This window comes from Trichoderma harzianum, assembly GCF_003025095.1.
Source record: "Trichoderma harzianum CBS 226.95 unplaced genomic scaffold M431scaffold_9, whole genome shotgun sequence".
NCBI classification, from domain to species: Eukaryota; Fungi; Ascomycota; class Sordariomycetes; order Hypocreales; family Hypocreaceae; genus Trichoderma; species Trichoderma harzianum.
Genome location: NW_020209257.1, coordinates 455,597 through 476,424, shown reverse-complemented (window position 1 = coordinate 476,424; position 20,828 = coordinate 455,597). Strand labels below are relative to the sequence as shown.

General features: G+C 50.8%; 8 protein-coding genes across 8 annotated transcripts; 4 read left to right on the top strand and 4 right to left on the bottom strand.

Moving 5' to 3' along the window:
* Positions 1–2,649: 2,649 nt before the first annotated feature.
* Positions 2,650–5,178, top strand: M431DRAFT_7180 (hypothetical protein; the record flags this gene model as incomplete). The annotated part of the gene is made up of 7 exons (XM_024921953.1): positions 2,650–2,704; positions 2,764–3,211; positions 3,282–3,405; positions 3,462–3,623; positions 3,683–3,946; positions 4,018–4,135; positions 4,199–5,178. The coding sequence occupies 7 exons, from the start codon at positions 2,650–2,652 to the stop codon at positions 5,176–5,178; spliced, it is 2,151 nt and encodes a 716-aa protein (XP_024772332.1).
* A 385-nt stretch (positions 5,179–5,563) lies between these two features.
* M431DRAFT_7179 (hypothetical protein) lies at positions 5,564–6,424 on the bottom strand (the record flags this gene model as incomplete). Its single annotated transcript, XM_024921951.1, has 1 exon — positions 5,564–6,424. The coding sequence occupies one exon, from the start codon at positions 6,422–6,424 to the stop codon at positions 5,564–5,566; it is 861 nt and encodes a 286-aa protein (XP_024772331.1).
* Positions 6,425–6,826: 402 nt separating this feature from the next.
* M431DRAFT_468722 (hypothetical protein) lies at positions 6,827–9,372 on the top strand. The gene is made up of 4 exons (XM_024915412.1): positions 6,827–7,271; positions 7,332–7,638; positions 7,732–8,671; positions 8,736–9,372. The coding sequence occupies exons 1-4, from the start codon at positions 7,228–7,230 to the stop codon at positions 8,954–8,956; spliced, it is 1,512 nt and encodes a 503-aa protein (XP_024772330.1). The 5' UTR covers positions 6,827–7,227; the 3' UTR covers positions 8,957–9,372.
* A 74-nt stretch (positions 9,373–9,446) lies between these two features.
* M431DRAFT_7177 (hypothetical protein) lies at positions 9,447–10,203 on the top strand (the record flags this gene model as incomplete). The annotated part of the gene is made up of 3 exons (XM_024921949.1): positions 9,447–9,817; positions 9,880–10,047; positions 10,116–10,203. The coding sequence occupies 3 exons, from the start codon at positions 9,447–9,449 to the stop codon at positions 10,201–10,203; spliced, it is 627 nt and encodes a 208-aa protein (XP_024772329.1).
* Positions 10,204–12,256: 2,053 nt separating this feature from the next.
* Positions 12,257–13,361, top strand: M431DRAFT_90073 (hypothetical protein; the record flags this gene model as incomplete). The annotated part of the gene is made up of 2 exons (XM_024924107.1): positions 12,257–12,342; positions 12,431–13,361. The coding sequence occupies 2 exons, from the start codon at positions 12,257–12,259 to the stop codon at positions 13,359–13,361; spliced, it is 1,017 nt and encodes a 338-aa protein (XP_024772328.1).
* Positions 13,362–14,265: 904 nt separating this feature from the next.
* Positions 14,266–14,858, bottom strand: M431DRAFT_119723 (hypothetical protein; the record flags this gene model as incomplete). The annotated part of the gene is made up of 3 exons (XM_024912080.1): positions 14,787–14,858; positions 14,602–14,725; positions 14,266–14,489 (listed from the first exon to the last, which is right to left on the bottom strand). The coding sequence occupies exons 1-3, from the start codon at positions 14,817–14,819 to the stop codon at positions 14,266–14,268; spliced, it is 381 nt and encodes a 126-aa protein (XP_024772327.1). The 5' UTR covers positions 14,820–14,858.
* A 453-nt stretch (positions 14,859–15,311) lies between these two features.
* On the bottom strand, positions 15,312–18,172 carry M431DRAFT_496976 (hypothetical protein; the record flags this gene model as incomplete). Its single annotated transcript, XM_024917544.1, has 2 exons — positions 15,312–16,108; positions 16,171–18,172. 2 exons carry the CDS (start codon positions 18,170–18,172, stop codon positions 15,312–15,314), a joined length of 2,799 nt encoding a protein of 932 aa, XP_024772326.1.
* A 677-nt stretch (positions 18,173–18,849) lies between these two features.
* Positions 18,850–19,743, bottom strand: M431DRAFT_557042 (hypothetical protein). Its single transcript, XM_024921466.1, has one exon. The coding sequence runs from the start codon at positions 19,688–19,690 to the stop codon at positions 19,154–19,156; it is 537 nt and encodes a 178-aa protein (XP_024772325.1). The 5' UTR covers positions 19,691–19,743; the 3' UTR covers positions 18,850–19,153.
* Between the last annotated feature and the right edge of the window lie 1,085 nt (positions 19,744–20,828).

Sequence of the window (20,828 nt, the reverse complement as noted above, 5' to 3'; positions counted from 1 at the left end):
AAAAGCTTCATATGACTAGGGTAAGATAATGTAGGGATTATTTTCATGTGGGGGTCTCTTAGAACTTGCCGTGGTCATGCTTAAGCATCCCAATACGCCTAAGACGTGGCAAGAAGGCAGACTTCCGATCCACCTTTGGCTAGATGTCTGACCACTTGGGCTTAGACAAAGATGGGGGCCGGCTTGGGGATTACTACCAAAGTATGAAATCCCTCAGCCTGGGTAATTCTTTGCTTCGCTGGCACTGGGTCAATAAAAGGGATGAGGCCACCGCAAAAAGAAGAAATAATACACGGGCTGAATAGTGGTAAAGGTACGAGATGATCCACACGTACGGCCAATGAGTAAATGCATATGTACGTCAAACCGAGAAGGTATTAGGGCAAGAATGGTTTGAAAGCAGGGGCCTGGGAGGCTGTTTGACGCATGAATCCACAGAGCGTATGCATATTGAATGGCCACTAGAACTGTCCGTATACCAGACAGTGCGCAAGGCGTGAGAGCCGGCCAGTATGCGGCCAATCTGGGGTGGCAAGAATGCAATTGAGAGCCAGGTAGGGCAAGAAAGTAGTAGCGGTAATATCCATGTATTATTCGATAAGAAGCATATGGAGGAGGTTACTCCTGGGCTTGGCTGATTTTTTTGCTGCCATGCTCTGGGTCCGCTCGGATGGAAGTTGCATGGGATAAGAACTACCCAACAACCACCGAACGGTCAATGTGCTTTTCCATCTAGGGCAGATCTTGAACACCCAACAACGAGTCAAGACTAGGGCGTAATATTTTTTTTGGTTGCTCTATTCGGATGCAGTGACAGGCAGCCCCGGTTGGGGGCCAGTCAGGCAGTGGCTCTCAGGATGGCGATGTCCGCTCCACCAGTCCAGTCTGACGAGATTCGAGTACTAGAGCAGGTACGGGTCGATGAGATGACTTCTGATAGGCCTCATGGTCAAGTCTATGATGGTGTCAACATGTGATGCAACTCAACTACTTGCATGTGCTTCTGCTTTTGCTCGTTCGAGGCCAATCGAGAGAAAAGCCATGGTGAGTTCATATCGGGCCTAGCGTTGGCCCAATATGCCGGAATGATGGGTCCGGCAGCGGGAAGGCGGGAGATTCAAGGATCGACGCGAGCCAACAGTCCAAGTTGTAGCGCGCTTGTGTTATGTGCAGGCATCGCGGCTCGAGTCAGCAGCGGGGGTTACGATGTCAAGATTGGGTTGTGAGATTTCCCTTGGTGGTTTGGAAGTTCTGTTAGGTATGCCTACCTTTTGGTGCTTAGTAAAGTACCATAGCACGAGGAAGGTGCATTCGTTTGGAGAACTGCGAAAAAAATACCAACTCAGTACGTAACGAGGGTGCAGAAGTGAGGCAAGCGCACCCCAATAAGCGCCATTGGCAGAATGCGGTCTATATAGAGGTACCTTATTACCTAAAAGTACCTCTACATGCAAGTAGAAGAACACCTCAAGTGCTATCATGACAAGCAGAAGCTGCAGTTAACTGCTCCTGTACTCTTCTTAGAGGCGATTAATCCACCAAATGCTACTCCGTACTTTGGACGCGAATACCTGCAAGTCAAGCAAAATGCGAACTAGCGCTACCTAATTATAACAATCCATCCCTTTGAATAAACTAATGGATCTTTCTTAATGCACAAATAAGCATACCTACCCAGCAGGTAGATGGACATGTCATAGTAAATTGAACCTGGGCTGCTATAAACATTGAAACGGCCCCTTTATTGAGTCAGTTGTTGGTTCTGGGATTGGACAACACAGCATCAAGCTTGTAAAGTACCTGCAGTAGCCCAATAAGACCGTGCCAACACCGCCACGCCGGGACCATCAAGGATGTTACACGGCCTCCATTACAGGATGAGACAAGATTACCTACAGATCTTAGGCCTGAGGATACATTATGCAATGTTGCCCAATTCTCATGTCTTGCATGTGGCTCTCCGGAAGTATAGCCGGGACAGAGGCTGTCTGAAAATGATGCACCATTACTGCATGTGCGAAGATGTCATATTTACACGGTGAACCTTATACGCCCTCAAAATCCCCCCACGTGCTAGTGACAGAGAGGTAAACTACAGTGTTGCAGACACAGTAACACCTCCAGGTCACAAACTCGCTGCTCGATGGTTTGTACATTTCACCGCTGCGAACTTCAGACATTTCTCAATCAACTAAATGGGTGAAATCCTTTACACCCGCAACATCTCGTCCGTGCAAAGCGCCTGCATTGTTCCTCAACCGAACTGTATCTGGACCACATATACTGTCCAATAACACCTAGCTGGCGGCGCATCGTGCACGCTACGATTTGGTACCCCCACAACCCATATCGAGCCCAACAGGAAAATCATCCAAGCTACGCCATCGTCACTCTCACCGGCCACAAACAAGCGCGACGCTCCATTGCGGATCAGGTTCAACGTGGCAGCCTGTTTTATCCCTTTTGTCATGAGATCCTCTCTACAGAGCATTGCAACCGCAGGATGAAAAGCTGGCAGCTGCACCGCGGTTCTCGCTGATTTGTTTTCGACTGCCGACGCGCTATACCGTGTTTTGAGACTGATCGACTTCTCGTGTTTGCCATCCATAGTTCATTCGCTCCCTCTTTGTAGCATTGAATGCCAGCGATATGTCGTCCTCTGCAGCCGAGGAGATTGACGCACTCATCCAAGATGTGGCTGCAGGTGAGTGGTCAAATCCCCCCGCCCTTTAATGTGACGCCGACTTACTCGCCGTTTGGTAGCTTCCAAGATACCAACCAAATCAAGGGGCGCAAACATCAAGCCCACAGTTGCAAGCCTAACCTCTCTGGCTTATGAGAACGGCCTACTGCCAAACGCGCTTGAAGAGCTTGTTGGCCTGTTGGTTACGCCCAGTCATCTCGATCAGGCGAGTTTAGCTGCTATAGCCAGGAATCTGTATCCTGTTGCCAGAGTATCCCGGCAGGTTACAATTCGTGTCATTGGTGCCCTCGGACATGGAAATCTTAAGCCCTCGCTCAATCTTCAGGTAGCTCTTCTGAAATGGCTCATCATGATCCACCACGTATTAGAAACGCCGGCTGTGCTTGCCCAAGCTTATGGCGTTCTCTTCAATTTGCTTGACACAGCGGCGATTAGACCAAACGTTTGTCATCTACTGGCACTTATCACGCGAAGAAAACATGTCAAACCGTTTAGGATCCAAGCTCTGTGAGTACCCCATCCGCATATGAGCGGACTTCTTCTCACAGCCAATAACAATAGCTGACCAAATCTGCAGCTTGAATTTGTCACGGCAGACAGCTAATGATCCCTATTTGATCGGTCTACTGAGAGTCTTCAAAGATTACTATCCCGAGATCATCTTGGGGGAGTTGGTTCGTGGCAAGGCTTCGGCTTTTAAAGTGAGAAAGATCGCATGAACATGGGCCCGAGGCAATAGAGACTGACGGGACACCAGCACCCAGATATATCATGGAAAGAAAGGCTGCAAGAAATACAAGACGCCTACGCCCTGCAAGCGGAGAAGAATTCACGTGGAGCTCTTGATGGGTTCCAAGTCAATCGCGCTACCGGCCGTGCCCAAGGAAGAAGAGTTGTGCCGGTTGTGCACACTTCTCACGTAAATGAGGTAATTTGCTGCGGTCTCAGAAGCCTATTCGTACGCTAATGTTGTATCAGAATGCAGTTACGCTGGAAGAGATTGAAAATGTCACTGGCTTTGTCCAAAACATGGACAAAATAGAGCTGCCAAATCAGCTTGTAGCTGTACTTGCTGATCCTTTACTGCAAAAGCTCTTGCTCTTACGTCCGAATGCCGAAGCTTATCAGCGGGTAGCGAACTGGCTGAGCTCAGTTTTGCAGAACGTCATTGACGGTGATGCCGATGAAGCCACGCTGTGGGAAGTTTTGGACGTCGTAAAGGAGTTTGTTGTGCAGAGTAAAGTGAGTCAAAATCCTGCAGCAACTTTTTTTTTTATGTATGCCCTGGGATCTAATACGAATTCATGATGCAGTCTGTACCCCCCGTTCTCCTGAATTTCTTCGCCCGTTTCTTCCAACAGTGGAATGGGTCCGGCCACCGTAGCTACATTTTGCAGATACTTGCGTATGCTCCTTTATTGGAGTTTCAAGGTATACATTTGCTCTTCTATTGGCACAAAGGTTTCTGCGCATCAAGCTAACGGTAGCATCCAGAATTCTATGAGCACATCCTACAGCCATTAGAATCGGCTGTCTTGGACAATACCCCTGGTTCACAGGTCGATATATTGACTTTGTATACCGACATACTTCGCCATTGGATTGCTATATTACAGTCTAATGAGCCAATTCCATCCCACGCCAATACGAGCCTGACGGCACTGATTCGCCATACTGGACAACTCAGCCTCACTCTTCTACAAACGTCACCTACAGAGTCGGTAAATGCTGCCGTTGTCGAATTTTACGAGCAAGCGATTCACCTGGTCAACGACGATAGGCTAAAGTACTATATACGGATTGAACTACCACCATCTGAGCTCATATACAGCTTCTTGTTCAGTGGCTCTGTGACGACAATATCCCGCTTATGCGATATCTTGGCGTGCTACAAAAAAGGTTTTGAAATGGCCATGTCAACCAAGGCAAGGAATGACGGCTCCAACCGGATCGATGCTCTCTCGTACGACCGAGCCTATGTCAATTTGTACAACGGCTATCTCATGGACATTTGTAACTGTTTCTGGCGAAGTCGAGCCTTTAGCGATGCGGATACCAATTCCCACGGCTGTATGATTCCGCGGCCGGCTGTTTCCAAGCTCACATCATACGTATCCTCGGTAGACAAGACCTTTACCCTCCCTTCATTATTTTCCTTGTCGTACTCACCGGTGCTCTGTCTTCAGAGTATTCACTCAGTACGGGACCTGGAGGATACGGCCATTGCAAACGATAGCACCATTCGGACAAGACATGCTGGACCTGTAACGCAGGCTAGCCTTTCGAAGCTGGCTACGTCGGGAGGCATCCAGCTTTCATGGCAAGAATACCGCATTGAAGTTCTCAGATCGCTTGCTGAAAAGAACCTTGGAGGCATTGCTGAGCTCCTGAAGAACACAATGACGGTGTTAAAGAAGTCAATGGATGCAACACCGCGAGCACGAGCCAAAATGTTGAGCCAAGATTTCAGCTAAGCTACACGCGCAAGGGCGGGGGAAAAAATTGTATTGCAACTTCTAATGGCGACTCTACCGAGTCCAGTTGAAGCGGACCAGCTGCCTATATCCCATCGGTTGAAATTCAGGGTATCATGAAAGAAAGAGAAGTAGAAAGAAAAGACATGTGCCACGTTTCCATCAGGTATACCATCCAAGAGTTGAAAACAGAATGAAACCGAAATCCGTCTGTGAAGGCAGAGTTGAGGCCTGCTCCTCCACCGAAAAACCAACGCCATGCACCGTTGAATGCTGTGCTCACCGACCGTTCATAATGCAGAAAGAAAACTCGCCGTTTACGTCAGCCAATAAGCCGTTGAAGGCATTATTGCCAATTACCTGAAAGGGAGAAGAGAGTTACTGTTTAGTTTTCTCTTTGTTTCGACTCGTCACCATATCCGCCAATCTTGATGCCGCCAAAGCCATAGGTCTTGCCTTCGGGACCAATGTTTGCCTGGCTTCTTGGGCCTCTCTGTTTAAGATCATCCCTCAGCCAACCCATGACCAACTCTCCGAGGCGACTGTTGCCGGTAGGACCAACGGTTGAATCGAGAGATTGCAGCATATTGTCAGCAGTGTCCCACTCCTTGACGGTACCGACGTGCATGTGGACAAGATGGGTGGGCCAACCAGCCAAGTTGTCCAAGATGTGGGTAGCATAGACAATGGTGCACTCGCGGTTTTCCGTCTCGCGCTTCAGCCAGGAAAGGAACGAATAGCGGCTCAAGACGTCAAGGTCAACGGTGATCTCATCAAGGAAGAGAACCGTCCAGGGACGCAGGAGACCCATGGCCAGCTGGACTCTGCGGCGTTCACCATCAGACACAGCATGCATACGCCAGTTGATGTCGATGTCAAGCATCTCAACCAGCTCGTCGCGGCGCTCAGGGTAAGCATCGCCGCCGACAGATCGGAGCAACTCCATGACGCCAATGTCGTTGCGCACGATGGGGTTCAGCACCCACTCGAGACCAAGGTAGGTGACGCCCTCAAGACCCTCCTTGAAGGGATCGACGCCGCAGATGGAGATGGCATCTCCGGGAGCCAGACGCTTTCCAGCTAGCAGACGGAGAAGAGTCGTCTTGCCCGCACCGTTGGCACCAATCAGGAGCGTACGTGAACGCGGAGGCAGATCAAGAGTGATGTTGCGTACGCCGGTTGAGAAGTCCGGGAACGTGTAGGAGAGGTTGTTGACCAGGATCCGGGGAGGCTGTTGATTCGACATGTTGGCGGATATGGGAGAGTGAATGAGAGAGTGAATGAGCGAGAAAGATGTTGTAGATGGAGATGGAGAGTGGTGACATCAACAAAACAAGTGCGCATGCCACTTCATATACTCCGTTGCCTGAGACATTGAGAATCGGCGAGATTCCTGGGGTCTAGGGCTTTTGCGGCGCCTTGGCCCCGCCGGCGAGGTTTTCTAGCGCCAGCAATCGCCCGTTATTTCTTGGCCGGCTTCCCATCATTGGGTGACTGTGTAGTTTCCATGACCTCAGGCCCATTGTGGGGGTTGCGGATTTTACTGGAAGAGGAGGGGAATTCAAGGTTGCAGGGCTCGGAGTCCGGAGCACGCCGCTGGAAGAGGCAGTGGAAACAAAAATTTACAGTTACAGTAGGGGTCCTAGGCCCAAATCTCGGAGTATAATGGGCCACTTTATTAACAGCCAAAGCCCGCTAAAGTACATGCGTGTAGTGCTTAGCCCACTTTAGCTGCGATTATGGTGCAAATGAGCTGAGAGGATACGAAACAGGTACTTGTGGCACTTTAACTGCCGCTGCGCGTGTCGAACGCGGGGCACAAGGAAAAGAAATCTTGTCTAAGAGCCAGGCGCGTCAAGCTTGCACCGCTAACGGAGAGCTACCTTGATAACCGTGAATCCAAGGAATCAATCAGCTTCCAGTTGTTACATGATCCCTTCTGCTGTCAGACACAGCAACAAGACGCAGTTCAGCATCATCCACCGAGAGCATCTCCATTGAGGCTGCAGCACTCAACCACAGCATACTGCAAAGCTGACGGCCGCCAACATGGTCAAGCTCGAGGACGTCTCCAGCCTCCTCCAGGCGCCCGCGTATGACCTCTCTTCCTTTCCCAAGGCCTCCTGTTGGCTTCAATTCTAACGCTGGTGAAGGCCCTCGCAGAAAGTGCCCATCCGAACCGATTCGACCTACAAACCGCTTCACTCCTTCGCCCTGGACAAACAGCGGTCATACAAGCAACAGTATGGTGACATGTACTTTTTGCGGTTAGCCAAGATCAAGCCTGCAGTGGAAGAGGTGGCTTCAAAGGCGTGGGATGGCACCGAGATTGGGGGGGAACTGGCCAAGAGGGTCGATCGAGTGCTTGATGTGCGGCAAGGCGAGCTGTGTTGGGTTGCGGGCACCGTCTATATGGACATGCGGTTGAAGCCCAATATTCTCGAAGACGTATCCAAAGATGTGAGCCACCTACAGCTGTTTATCTGCGCTTTGATATGTCCATACTTGTGGTACATGGTGATGCTGACTACGACCGGGTTCTTCTGTTGGTAGCGTTGGTTGTCCGCTCCCATCTCCTCGCAAAAGTACTACTCCGACGACGGCTCCGACCAGATCATGCTCGAAGACGACTCGGGCCGCGTTCGCCTAGTGGGAGAGTTGCTCAATTCCATCCCTCTCGTCACTGGGTGCATCATTGCCGTCATGGGCACCGAGAACACAAACGGAGAATTTGAAGTCATCGATCTCAAGGTGCCCGATCTGGCTCCGCAGCCGGAGCGCTGGGCCCTCTCTAAAGCGCCCTCTGCGAGCGGCAAATCAAAGAGCGAGGATACAGACATGACGGACAGCCCCTCACCAAACGGCGGCAAGAAGGTTGCCATTGTGTCTGGGCTGTCCTTTTCCGGTACCGATGCCTCATACGATCTCGAGCTCAATCTCCTGCTGGAATACTTGCTGGGAGAAGCCCTCGGCCCAGATGAACAGACTAGTATTTCGCAAATCAGCAGGCTCATCATCGCTGGTGACTCTATCTCAACAACAGCCACCAAGGAAAACGATGACGAAGACGACGAGACCAAGAAGAGGGCACAGAAGAAGTACGGCTACGATGCCAGTGCATACAACCCCTTGCCATCCCAGCTGTTTGACGAGTTTGTGGCTGAGCTCTTGCCCTCCATTCCTATCACCCTTCTCCCCGGTGCTCGGGATCCCGCCAATGCAAGCTATCCTCAGCAGCCGATCCACACGGCCATGTTTCCTCTATCAAGAGCTTATGCGTCAGATCCCGGCGCGGCATCAACATCCCAGCCTGGCTGGTTCGATACTGTGACGAACCCCTGGGAGGCAGAAATAGAAGGATGGAGGATATTGGGCACGGGTGGTCAGAATGTGGACGATGTGTTCAAGTATGTTGAGAGTGATGACCGGCTAGGCATGATGGAAGCCATGTGCAGGTGGAGATGCTGCGCTCCCACCGCACCCGATACACTATGTACGTTTCCCTTATTTGTCTCCTTGCCATTGCTCATGACAGCTACTAACAAAAATTGTGATAGGGAGTTATCCATTCCAAGAAGACGATCCTTTTGTCCTCAAATCGTGCCCGCACGTGTACTTCGTCGGCTGTCAGCCCGAATTTGCAACCAAGGTCATTCATGGCCCGGATGGCCAAAGCGTTCGGCTCATTGCTGTGCCATCATTTTCGAAAACCAAGGAATTTGTGCTGGTGGATACGGAAACGTTAGAAGTGACAAAGATTAAGATTGCTTCGAGGTGATGGATGAGATGGGGTTGAATATGTGAGAGGAGTCAATGGAATGTACGTGGCATGGAAGATGCAGAATACCCCCGCCATTGATGACGCCACGATAGGAAGTAGAAGTCTTGATTCATACCGTTACCTGGATTTAGAGAGAAGATCAACGACTGCGGAAGATGAAGACTACACTGGAGAGTTACTAGACTGGGGATATAAACTCATGTAATTGTCACGGCGTACACTTTGGCCCTCGATTTTCATAATGTACAGTAGTAGACTGAAGAGCAAATGGCGGTCATGTCTCCTTGAGCAGCAAAGATAGAGAGACATGGATAAGGGAAAGTACCTATGATATGAAGTCGGTGGTATCTGGCCGGCAACGCCACCTTTCTCAAACTTTATATATTCCTACTCTTTCTCTTCTTCACTTACCTCTTACTTCTCTTCTTTTTTTTTTTCCTTTATCAGAACCCATCAATACTCTGCGACTCCCTATTCCAGAATCAAGATGACTCGACAAATAAATAACCCACGGAATACTCAACAGATGGACGAGGCGACATTGGCCAACATTAGGGATCTATTGGCCAACATTAGGGATCAATTAGCTCAACTTGCGAATCGAATGGACGCTTCTGAGGCACGAGCAGAGATGCAGATGCTTACTACGCAACTAAGGAATCTGTCTGTGCAGCAATCGAATCCGTCTCTGCAACGAACGATTCCGTCTCTGCTACAAACGAATCTGGATCTGCAGCAAAAAATGCAAAATCCGAATCTGTCTCTGCAACGAACGAATCCTTCTCTAGAACAGTGGAATATAGCTCTGCAGCAGCAAAGGAATATGGCTCAGGCCCAACAACGGCGCAGAGCAGCTCTGTTTGTCCACCTTTTTTTTTATCATTGCTTTTATATACTAATTTCTTATCTTTCTAATTTAGGAGAATAAACCAAGACCGCAGAGCTCAGAACACTATTACCTTGCATGGCCACCGTCTTATGGCTACAGCTACACCTGGACGTCTAGCTCCATTGGTTAGCCTGAGCACCGAGCGAGAGATTGAAGGGTTTCCTGCGACTTTTGATGATATTGCTCAGATTAATGGCAAGTATTCTTTCATTTATTGTCAGGAGTGATCAAGTACTAATCCATATCTATAGAGAATGATGCACGAAGAATCCTCGCAGCTCTCGAAGTCGCTACCGATGGATTGAGCACGGCCGAGATGCGGGACAAGATTCGCTCCCAGGTACACTATGGCTAGCTGAGACGGTGTTGTTCTAGATTTATAAGGGGAATGCCTATTTAGCACCCCAATTTTACTATTCAAAGTCCCTAGCTATAATAACAGATACTAGAGAAATACAGCCATAGTAACAGATGCTAGAGAATAGCAGATACTTAAAGAACCGGGCTTTGATTACTCAAGTAGATGCTTGTAGTAGGAAATAAACAGCCTTGTTTCACATCTTGATTTGGTGCTCAAACTGTGGCCACGCACGTTCGGGTGCTGGATACTATTAGCTACTCCCTGAATCAACTCGAGTCGCGGCTGGTCACGAGAACAGAGTCAGCTGCGAAGCTTCTTTTTCCCCTTTTTTTCGCCTCTCATCTCTTTGGGCCAGCTGACCACTTGGCGATGCCCGTAGAAACGGCGGTATCGGTGAGAGAAGCGAAAGGGAAATGGCAACGGCAACCTGGCAGAATTGGAGTCCTCCTCGCAGTTCTTCCTTGATATGATTTTTCTTTTTTACTAATGACTTTTTGTTGTGATTGTTATATTTCTCTGCATTAGCACCAGAATTCCCCTCACACCAAAGCTTAATACCCAACAGCTCCCGCTCTGTCCTGTCCTGTCCAAATCCCCCAAGGGAGTCTATTTTTGGCTTCAACCAAAAAAAAACCCCCGAATAAAATCCATCAAAGCAAATCAAATCGCTTCAAAAGTCTCACACCCCAATGCGGGCGTGTCTGATTCGTCCCAACCCCAAAAAGGGCCCTTGCTTCAAAAACAAAGGTGCTTCCCTTTTTTTCTGATTTCGTTACCCTATAAATCGACACTTTTTACCCTATAGTTTTGCTCTGTTTACCCTATAACAACGTAATACGGGGTCTAGAAGCTGCCGGATGGGGAAATAGCCTGCGGCGGGGGAGATGCTGGGGGTGTTGGGGCTGTATCTTTGAGGTACCTTTGGAGGGGCGTTTGGGGAAGGGTAGAACTGGAGGAATCCGTCCGATCCGGATGATTGATTTTTAATTTGTTTGTTTGGATGTTGGCATCGAGATGTTACATACATTAAGTATAGGTGTAGTGTGATTGTCCTTTTAACCCTTCAGCAGTCCCTCTCTCTCTATAAAACAGTAATATGGTATTATGTCTTACAGCTTGTATGACCACGCAAATCCCCCCTCAATTGGGCACATGCAGCCCATATACTTTACCCCTGACCATCTCTGACCTTGCCAAATACTGTCGTATTGGACGATCCGGCATGGCGGTCAATGTTCATGTTCACCAGGTACAGGGTGTGGTACATGTGCTCATCAATAAGCTTCGTCTCATTAGTACAGTACATGTAGAGCTTAGGCGGTGACATTGATCCCATCTCATCAAAGATTCCGCCATCGGCGCATCCATTACCCGTCAAGGCATGTATCTATCCATCTCGTTGGTAGCTAGGATCCTCCAAAAGAAGAGCGGCATTAGTTTCCTTCATCCAAAAGTGACAAGCATTCCCCTTAGATCCATACCATGCTCGTCGCTAAATCTTTCCCTCCACACTTCCATGGGTCATCTCCTCCGCTCAAGCTTCTAGAAACCGTTACTCCAATGCTGCCAATGGAATACTACTACTAAATACGGATAAATACAGTTTCGAGCTACGGAGTACTAACGGACATGCCATTCATTCACCGTGTTACTCCAATCTCGTCTCCAACACTCCCCCTCCACCACATGATCACATCCGGCCTTCGAATAACAACGGCGTTGGTCATCTAAAAAGGGGAGGGGGAGTGTCTCGTGTAAACGACACAAGGAGGAAGAAAAGAACATGGAAGATACATAAAAAACATTATTAACTCGTTCGGCTTGCGGCGGGCCGTTGTTGGACTCGTGAACTCGTGGTGTTCCGCTATCAAAGAGGAGAGAGCTTCAAGCTGAGCTCATATCAAGAGCTTTGGCTCCCCAGATTCTCTTACAATCTCTGTTCTTCATCATCATTGCTTGCTTCTCATCTGCCTTACTATACAATTGAGCCTCTTGTTTGTTTCTTCTTCACATATTCTTGCTAGTGAAATCAACACCTCATCTCACAATGGGATCCATCTCTCCAGACGCAAAGCTGCCCTGGATCAAGACACCATGCATCCTCAGTCGTCCGTTGAGCCGTGTGGCTGGCTGGTAAGTATTCTCTGTCAGCTTTGCAACGAAGCAATCCAATATATATACATTTATCTTCTTCAACTTACCAACATCACTCCCCCAACAGCAACATCTATCTCAAACTCGACAACCTCCAGCCCAGCGGCTCCTTCAAGTCCCGCGGCATCGGCAACCTCATGATCCACGCCGTCGCAACCAACCCCGACGTCCACTTCTACTGCCTCTCCGGCGGCAACGCCGGCCTCGCCTGCGCCAGCTCTGCCGCCGCCCTCTGCAAACCCGCCACTATCGTCATCCCCGAGACGGCCTCAGAGATCTTCAAGAATAAGCTTCTTGATCTCGGCGCTCGCGTCTTCCAGGTCGGCAAGAACCTCGTCGCTGCCGATCTGTTCCTCCGCGAGAACCTCCTCGCCAAGGACCCTCGCGGCTTCTATGTCCCGCCGTTTGACCATCCGCATATTTGGGATGGCGCGGCTACTATTGTTGGCGAGCTGCGGGACCAGATTGATGTTCCTATTGACGGCATCGTCTGCAGCGTGGGTGGTGGTGGTTTGTTTAACGGTCTGATGCAGGGCATTGAAAGCTTCCGCTGGTCTGGCCGGAAGCCTCATGTCCTCACCGTCGAAACCGCGGGTGCTGATAGTCTCAGTGCCAGTATCCTGGCCAATGCCCACGTCACACTGCCGGAAATCACCTCCATCGTCACTTCGCTGGGCGTTTCCCGCGTCTCCGAAGAGACTTGGAAGTGGTCTCAGGCACCAAACACCCAAAACGTCGTCGTCTCCGATGCCGATGCAGCAGTGAGCTGTGTTCGGTTCGCTGACGACGCTCGCCTAGTCGTCGAGATCTCATGCGGCGCCGCATTGGCTACGGTATACCGCGGCGACTTGAGAGAGCGCCTTGGGAAGGGCTTGACTGACGCTCAATGGGCGGAGAAGAACATTGTCATGATTGTGTGCGGAGGATCCGGCGTCTCGCTCAGGACTCTCGACCTGTACCGAGAAGAATACGGCCCACTTACAACTATCAAGGTGTAATGGCAGAAGGCATAATCTCTATTAATGAGGGCTAATGAATGATGATCCATGATCTCGATGTGGGAAGCATTCAATTTTGGGATGAGGCGTTTCCTTTCTTCTCCCTCCAAAGATGGGATTCAAAAAAATGTTGGATTATGAGCGAATAAACATCTTGAGGGGCGTTTGTATGGTATTCTTGACCGTCTTTGCAGCGATATTTGATGGACTCAGTTTTGAGGTCTTGTTATTCTCTTCTTCTAATATAAATGCAGAAATTCTGATCGTCAACGGCAAACTCGTATCGTCGTTGAATTTGGTTTTGGATCTTGACATGTCCCGAGTAATACCGAATAGTGACTCCTTTAACAATGAGGTGTCTTTGACTCTTTCGTGAGCACCATCCCAGCGACTCCAAGCCAACGCCGGCCCCATCATGAGATGCTCTTCTTTGACCCCCTGCCGAAGAAAGGGAGGTCAATCGAACCTCGCAATATCATGACTGTCGTTTCCTCCCGTCCGCGTGGCTTTCTAGCTTCGGATGCATTCATCCGACAAGATTAGCGGGGGAAGAGAGCCCAAAGAAAAGAGGTCGGTAGAGAGCGATACCGGCATAGTCCATGGCCAACTTGTTCGCACGAGATCTGACGTTCCTCGAACGGTATCAGAAGGGAGGGGCGTGTGCACATCAGGTCCCGTAGCCGCCCAATATTAAAAACGAGTCCCGGATCCGAATGGAACTTTCTTCGTAGTCCCATGGCGACGATGGTATCAGATATGACCAGAAATCATGGGTCAAGCTGTTCACGCTCCCTCCCAACGACAGTCTCTCAACCAGTTTTCATCAGCCACAATCAGCAAAGGGAAATCCACCAATACTACCTTTCTCCCTTTCCTTCACTCAGAAATTAGGGAATCCCCAGGTCTACTTCTTGGCCTTATTCTTCTTCGCAGCACCACTCCGACTGCTCCCCGCCGCAGCCTCCTTATCCGCCTTAATCTCATCCACATAATTCTTCATAATCTGATGCAAATCGGGATTCTTCCTCGCCAGCAAAAGCACATCATCCGTCGTAACCGTCGATCTGCCAGCATGATTGCAAAAAGTTTCGAGATCAATGGCTACGTTTTCTGCGAAGCGTAAGCCCTCTTTTTCACCGCATCAAACAGGAATGTATACACGTGAATTTATACACAGTGTACACCTCCCCCTGTTCAATCCTTGCTCCCTCCATGTTCAGTGAAGCTATTCTGCACTCACCTATTTGCAACAAGGTCATTTCGGTCAGAGCTCCGATGAATTGGGGCGTCGCGTTGCGGTTGCGCTTTAGACATTCTTCGTCGACGATTTGCCCGACGGCGTACCAGAGGGCGGATTTGAGGCGCTAGTGATTTACAGTGAGCTCGTCTTGTTATATGAGAAGGAGATTTCTGAGTATTCAATACTTCACGGTCCTCTTCACGCGTCGTGTCGGCCATGTTGATTCTGATATTCAGTGAAATTTCCCAGCGTTGAATTTGACAATGGCGTGAGTGAAAGTGAAGGTAATAAGAGTGAGAGTGAGAATGAGGTTGAGAATACACTGAGCGCGTCGCGGGGTGGCTGCACTAGTACTGATCGGGCCATAAAGCTACTGGCGACGACATTTGTTTCGAAAAGGCGTTTATACAAACAAGTTGGACAATGCAATAACACACATCACAAGATATGATTCATTAAATCAAGCTTAAATATTGATATTCGTTTCATTCATATCCTCGTGTAAGCACTTCATCCGATGCTTACATCGATTTTCAAACCCTAAATGTCCCTCGTTGAATCCAATTAGTCCCATAGACATAAATCCCTTCACGCCGTGGTAATATAGCTGCCAACATATAACAAATCCCGACGCCTTTACCCGCCAACTGGTTCTATCTACGATGAGAACAAAAAAGGCTCTTCCTTTCACAGTCGCATCTCACACACATCTACTCAGTAAGCTCAGTAGGCTTCTTAGTGTACAGCGACAGGCGGTTGCCCGCACCACAGTACTCGAGCTCGTTGCCGCTGCAAAGCATGTTGCAGTCAGACGCCGGAGCCTTCAGAGATGAAGGAGCCAGGATATTGCCGCAGTAGCATTCGCTGCCGTATTCAGTACCAAAGTACGTAAAGTCGGCACAGAAGTCGGCACAGGCCTCATCGGACATGGTACCTGTTGCAGTGGCAGCGCCGGTCAGGGCACGGGTGCCGTTGCCCTCTGTCTGGCAGCCGACAAACACAAAGTCACCAGCAGCAGCAGGTTGTTCAGGCTCTCCGCCAGTAACATTGGCGTTGATGTAAAGCTCAAGGCGGTTGCTGGCTCCGCAGTACTCAAACTGGTTACCACCGCAGGGCATGTTGCAGTCGGCAAGGGGAGCGGTTGAGCTCGAAGTGGAAAGGAAGCTTCCACAGTAGCATTCGTCACCATACTCAGTACCAAAGTATCTGTAGTCGGAACAGAACTCGGCGCAAGCCTCATTGGTCATGTCAGCTGCCTGGGTAGCTGCCTGGCCCAGAGCGCGGTCGCCCTGACCTTCCGTCCAGCAGCCCACCAACGTGTAGGCACCAACGGTGGGCTCGTGAGTAAGGGTACCTGTGGGAGTGGGAGGCTGGGTGACGGTGGTTGAGTACAGCTCAAGACGGTTGCCGGCACCACAGAATTCACTACCATCACCACCGCAGACCATGTTGCACTGATCAATGGGGGCCGCCTCACTGCTCTTGGCAAGCGTGTTACCGCAATAACCTGAGTCACACATTGGTTAGCACAAATGTAATTCAAAGAACGTGTAGGGATGGAATACTCACATTCGCGGCCATATTCGGTACCCCAGTAGACATAGCTGCTGCAAAAGTCTCTGCAGGTTTCCAGAGTCATCGTGTCATTGGCGTAGGAATTGCCAGCAAGCGCACGAACGCCATCGCCTTCGGTCCAGCAAGAAACAAGGACATAACCATCAACTGACGGCTTGTGGGTAGGAGTGGGAACTGCAGTAGTTGTGGGCGGCGCTGTTGTTGTCGGAGGCGCAGTGGTGACGGGGCCGCTGGTAGCAGGTTCGCTAGTGGCAGGTTCACTCGTGGCAGGTTCACTGGTAGCGGGCTCACTGGTAGCAGGCTCGGAAGTAGTTGGTACGGCATCGGTGGTAGTAGCTGGGATGGTTGGGAGGCCCGTTGTGCCACCGGATCCATCATCTCCTCCGTTGCAGGCAGCCGGGCTAGCAAAGGCACGGCAAGTACCGCCAATGTTGGCGAGAGACTTGAAGCTGTCAGACTGGTCGCCGTTGATGACATCGACATATGCCTCGTAGGCCAGACCACCCTGGATGGTGGTATCAATGTTGAAGAAAGTGTAGGACCCAACACACTGACCCTTCTGGAGGTCGACGGTAGTGCTCTGCAAGAGAGGAACGGGGCTGGTGGTCTGGGGAGTCTTGAACCAGATTTTAGCTTGCGCACCCTGGCTCAGGCGATCGTTGCGGACGGCAGCGACAGCAGTCAGAGCACCCGAAGATCCCAGCACACAGCTCTGGGGAGCCTGGAAGATGATGGCATCCTGGACAGGGTACTCATTTCCGTTGTTGTCGTGGATGTCCTTGGTACCGTCGGCGTTGTTGATAGTGACGGTGAAGGATGAGATACCCGAAGAGGCAAGGATGTTGGCCGTGAAGGGGAAGAAGTCAAAGGTATCATCAAAGCCTTGGCTGGTGCCTAGAGCCGTGGCAGTGATGACACAAGAGCTGAGGCCGCAGTCGGTGGTGCCCTTGCGGTTCTTGTAAGTGATGGTCACGCTGGAGATGCTGCCCTTGGCAAGGCCGGTGGTCTTGACACGGATGAAGCCCGTAAACTGGAGAGTGGTGCCGCCATTGGCAAGAGTCAGCTGCAAGTTGACCGGCTTGACGTTGTAAGGCACAATCGGGTCAGAGAAGGTGACGCCCGGAGGGACAACCTCAATCATCTTTTGCAGAACGGTCTTGCAGACAGAGGTAAAGGTATCAGCATCGGCCAAGGCCTCCATGGTCTGGTTGTTATCGGAATTGAAAACCTTGAAGTCGGAGTTTTTGCTAATCTTGACGGATGGGCCGACAACAAGAGGATTCTGGGTCTCTCCGGAGAGATACTCAGTCACGACCTTGTTATCGAAGACGGCATCGGAGCTATCAAGACCAGCTTCGCCATCGAGCCCAGTTCCGGCGGGAACGATATCGGGGAACTCAGTGTTGTGGACGCCACCAAGAGTGTGACCACAGGCGGTGACTTGGATCATTTCCTGAGTGCTGAAGCCCATGCGCTGAAACTGCTGCTGAAAGGTGAAGACAGAGTTTTGGGGCTGGGGAACGCCTGTAGGTCCCTTGCCGGTGGCATCGATACGGCCAACACGAATTGGCACAGCAGGGCCGCCGCAAGAGCGGACAGATGTGTAGACGCCCAGGGCGATGAGGTCAGCCAAGCTGGACCGGGGAGAGAGATAGGGAGCCATGAACTCGAGTGTCGTCCTGTGGCCGGGCCCGGTGTTTTCGCCATCGTCCAGCTCGTACTGGAGCGAGGCGTCTAGACCACCAATGCCGAAGTTGATGTTGGCAGTGGACATGTCGTGGAAGCCGACCCGGAGCCACTCAGCGGCGTTCTGCCGGCCGGGCCCCGAGGCTTCATTGGAGCATGGGTTGACGGTATCGGCGAATTTACGGGCGCGGAACGACTGGAGCTGGGTCATGATCTCCTCAATCTCGTCGACTGCGTTGGGCCATGTGGGATCAGCCAGGGCTGAGCCAGCCAGGCCGAGGAGGCCCACCAGGGCAGCTGTTGACTTCATGGTGAGATTGCGAAAGACTCGATGCTCAATGGGCAATAGAGAGACTGTATTCAACGAAAACAAGAAACGAATGGGAACAGCTCAATTGGTATTGCAGTAGAGTCTCTGTGTCGCTGTCTCTATCTCGACACACGCACAAGCGAGCGAGCGTGGATGGCCTCAAATCCCAAGAAAACGAGCGAGCAGACTCATCGCCTTTTAAGGAAAACAATAAAGAGAGAGAGAAAAAGAAACGACGATGAGGATGAAGGAGTAATAGAGAAGGAAAAGGACAAGGAGAGCAGAGTCTTGACTGGAGGGTGTGAAAGCTGCAGCCGTATCGTATCGGGCCAGAGTCGTGCGATGGAGCTGCAGCTCTTGCACTGGTTCGTCGTCCATGGCTTCGCAGAAGCGTCAAAGGCTGCAGGCTCTGCAGGCTCTGCAGGCTTTGCACCCTTGTCTTCAGCCCGGAGTGGCGGGATTGAGGCCGTCGATTGGAGAGATGCTGGCTGCAAGGGTTGAGTTGTTCAGGTCGTTCTCGTATTTTTGGCAGCCGACCTGCATTAGTCCACCGTTCAGGTACTTCAGGCACTCTCAGGCCCCAAAGCCAAGGGCTTTTTGGTGGACATTGTGCCAAGCACATGGCCTGGAGGGAAGGAAACAAGAGATAATCCCCGCCCCGCAGATGCCGTCCATCCATGGCCAAGCCTTCTGTTGTCGTGCTGTTGTTTTCGATTCTTACTGTACGAGCACACACTTACTCATACTCTCACCCTCACCATCACAAAGGCCAAAAAGTCAAAGCCGAAACTAACATGCCTAGCAATAGTCGCTGCGGGCTGAAGAGGCAGATCGAGAGCCCGTGCTCACTCACGCCTCCCACCTCGATTATGTTTGTGCTTGTGATGGCCCTTGTTCGGCGGCATGTGCCATCCAGTGCAGTGCAGTGCAGCTCCCGGACAGGCACAGGTCGCAATATTGCTTTCTGGGCAGAGTCAATAGTCACCGACATGCTTTTTTCGGACGGCACGGAGGGCGGGTTGGCAGCTGAAAAGACGGCGCTGATGCTTGCAGACACTTGCAGATGCTTGCTAGTATTGATTGCTCTGCTATTGACCAGGGGCGTCTGTCTTGGCAGCGTAGACGAGGTGAACGAGCAGAAAAGAGCCCACTCGCACACTCACACAGACTGACTGACCACAGTAATACAGTACAGAAACAGACACCAGACCATTTTATTGAATTCTCCCCATCGCCATCCCGTCTGATCCGCCCGCCGGCCTTGTCGAAATCCGTATCCATTGACATCAACATGGACATCGGACGGGCGGCTAAAAACCCACTGGCGTTATCAAAAGCTCCTAGGCCTTGTAATGGAGGGTCAAGAGGATCGGATATCGCGCCAGCTTTAACCGGATCGACAGTAGCCCAGTGCTCACCAGGGGCATCGTGATGGATTACACTCGGAAGCCAGCCGTAGCGCAAACCTTGAGGCCCAGGACGGGCTACAGTATTGCAAGCAAGTGATTTCCATCGCATGGGTCGTGCCGCAAGCCACCAAGGGGAAAGAAATGAATGCTGGCTACACGTACTGTACGCATTTTGCTCTGTACTACGACCAACCTTGTTGATTGAGTAACACAAACAACAAATCACCGGTCCATGGACCCAATAATCACACCCAAGAATTCTAGGCTCCTCTACAATCTGACAGTCTGAGAAGACTCATACTAGCCGCATGGGCTTCGGCACAACGCTAGCGTGGCTATGTTGTTAATGGAACCAAAGAGATGCAGAAGAACAACTGCACCAGGCCAGCTATCTCTCGTATTTTGGCCTTTTGCATCAACAATGCCCAGCCTAACCAGTGCATATGCAATGAATCGTCAGCAATAATTTATCCGCGGGTGGTGGCTGCCTCGGAGAGCAGATTGTTGATGCAGCTTCACAATGCGACTGAGAAAAATCGATGCCTCTCTCTACACATTTACTCGCAACCCATGACCGATTGAGCCTCGTCTCCATCCGACATCCGGCCAATAAGCAGCTTGCTTTTCAAATCATCCACTGGTCAGTTGCGAATGCAGATGCAGATGCTGACAATAGCCTCTGCGGCTGGCTGTCTCGACTATTTTGTCGCCCCCAACGCCATCAATCTCCACCAACCCCAGGTAACCTCGAATCCACACTCCAGACCGTCTTCACAACCAGCAATAGGTTACACGGCATAGGCTTCTCTTGACCAGACTTTTCCTCATGCCTCGTCTTCTTCTTTGGGAATTCGTGCGTGTTCCGAGGCACTAACGACGTACATACATGCGAGAGTACTCGTAGTAGATGCGCCACCATGTAAGTGGGCGGAGCGGCTGGACCTTTGAACAACACCACAATTTCCTTCACGGCCCCGTTAGCCTGCATCGAGGGGCAGGTGGTGAGCCGCAACCCGGCCACACCCTCTCCGCTGCTCGTGGGCAATCGCTTGACCAGATCCCGGCCGTTCACGGATCCTCGCCACAAATATTGGCCATGGTTTCTGGCTTCCGCGGCCTCGCTACCACCATGCAGCTCGATTCAGTTCAGTTCATTCGGTTCGCAATGCAACATGTGTGATGAGTCTACTGGAGACCCTGCCGGCTGAACCTCTTCAGCAGCAGAGACAAAGGCCGAGAACCATCAA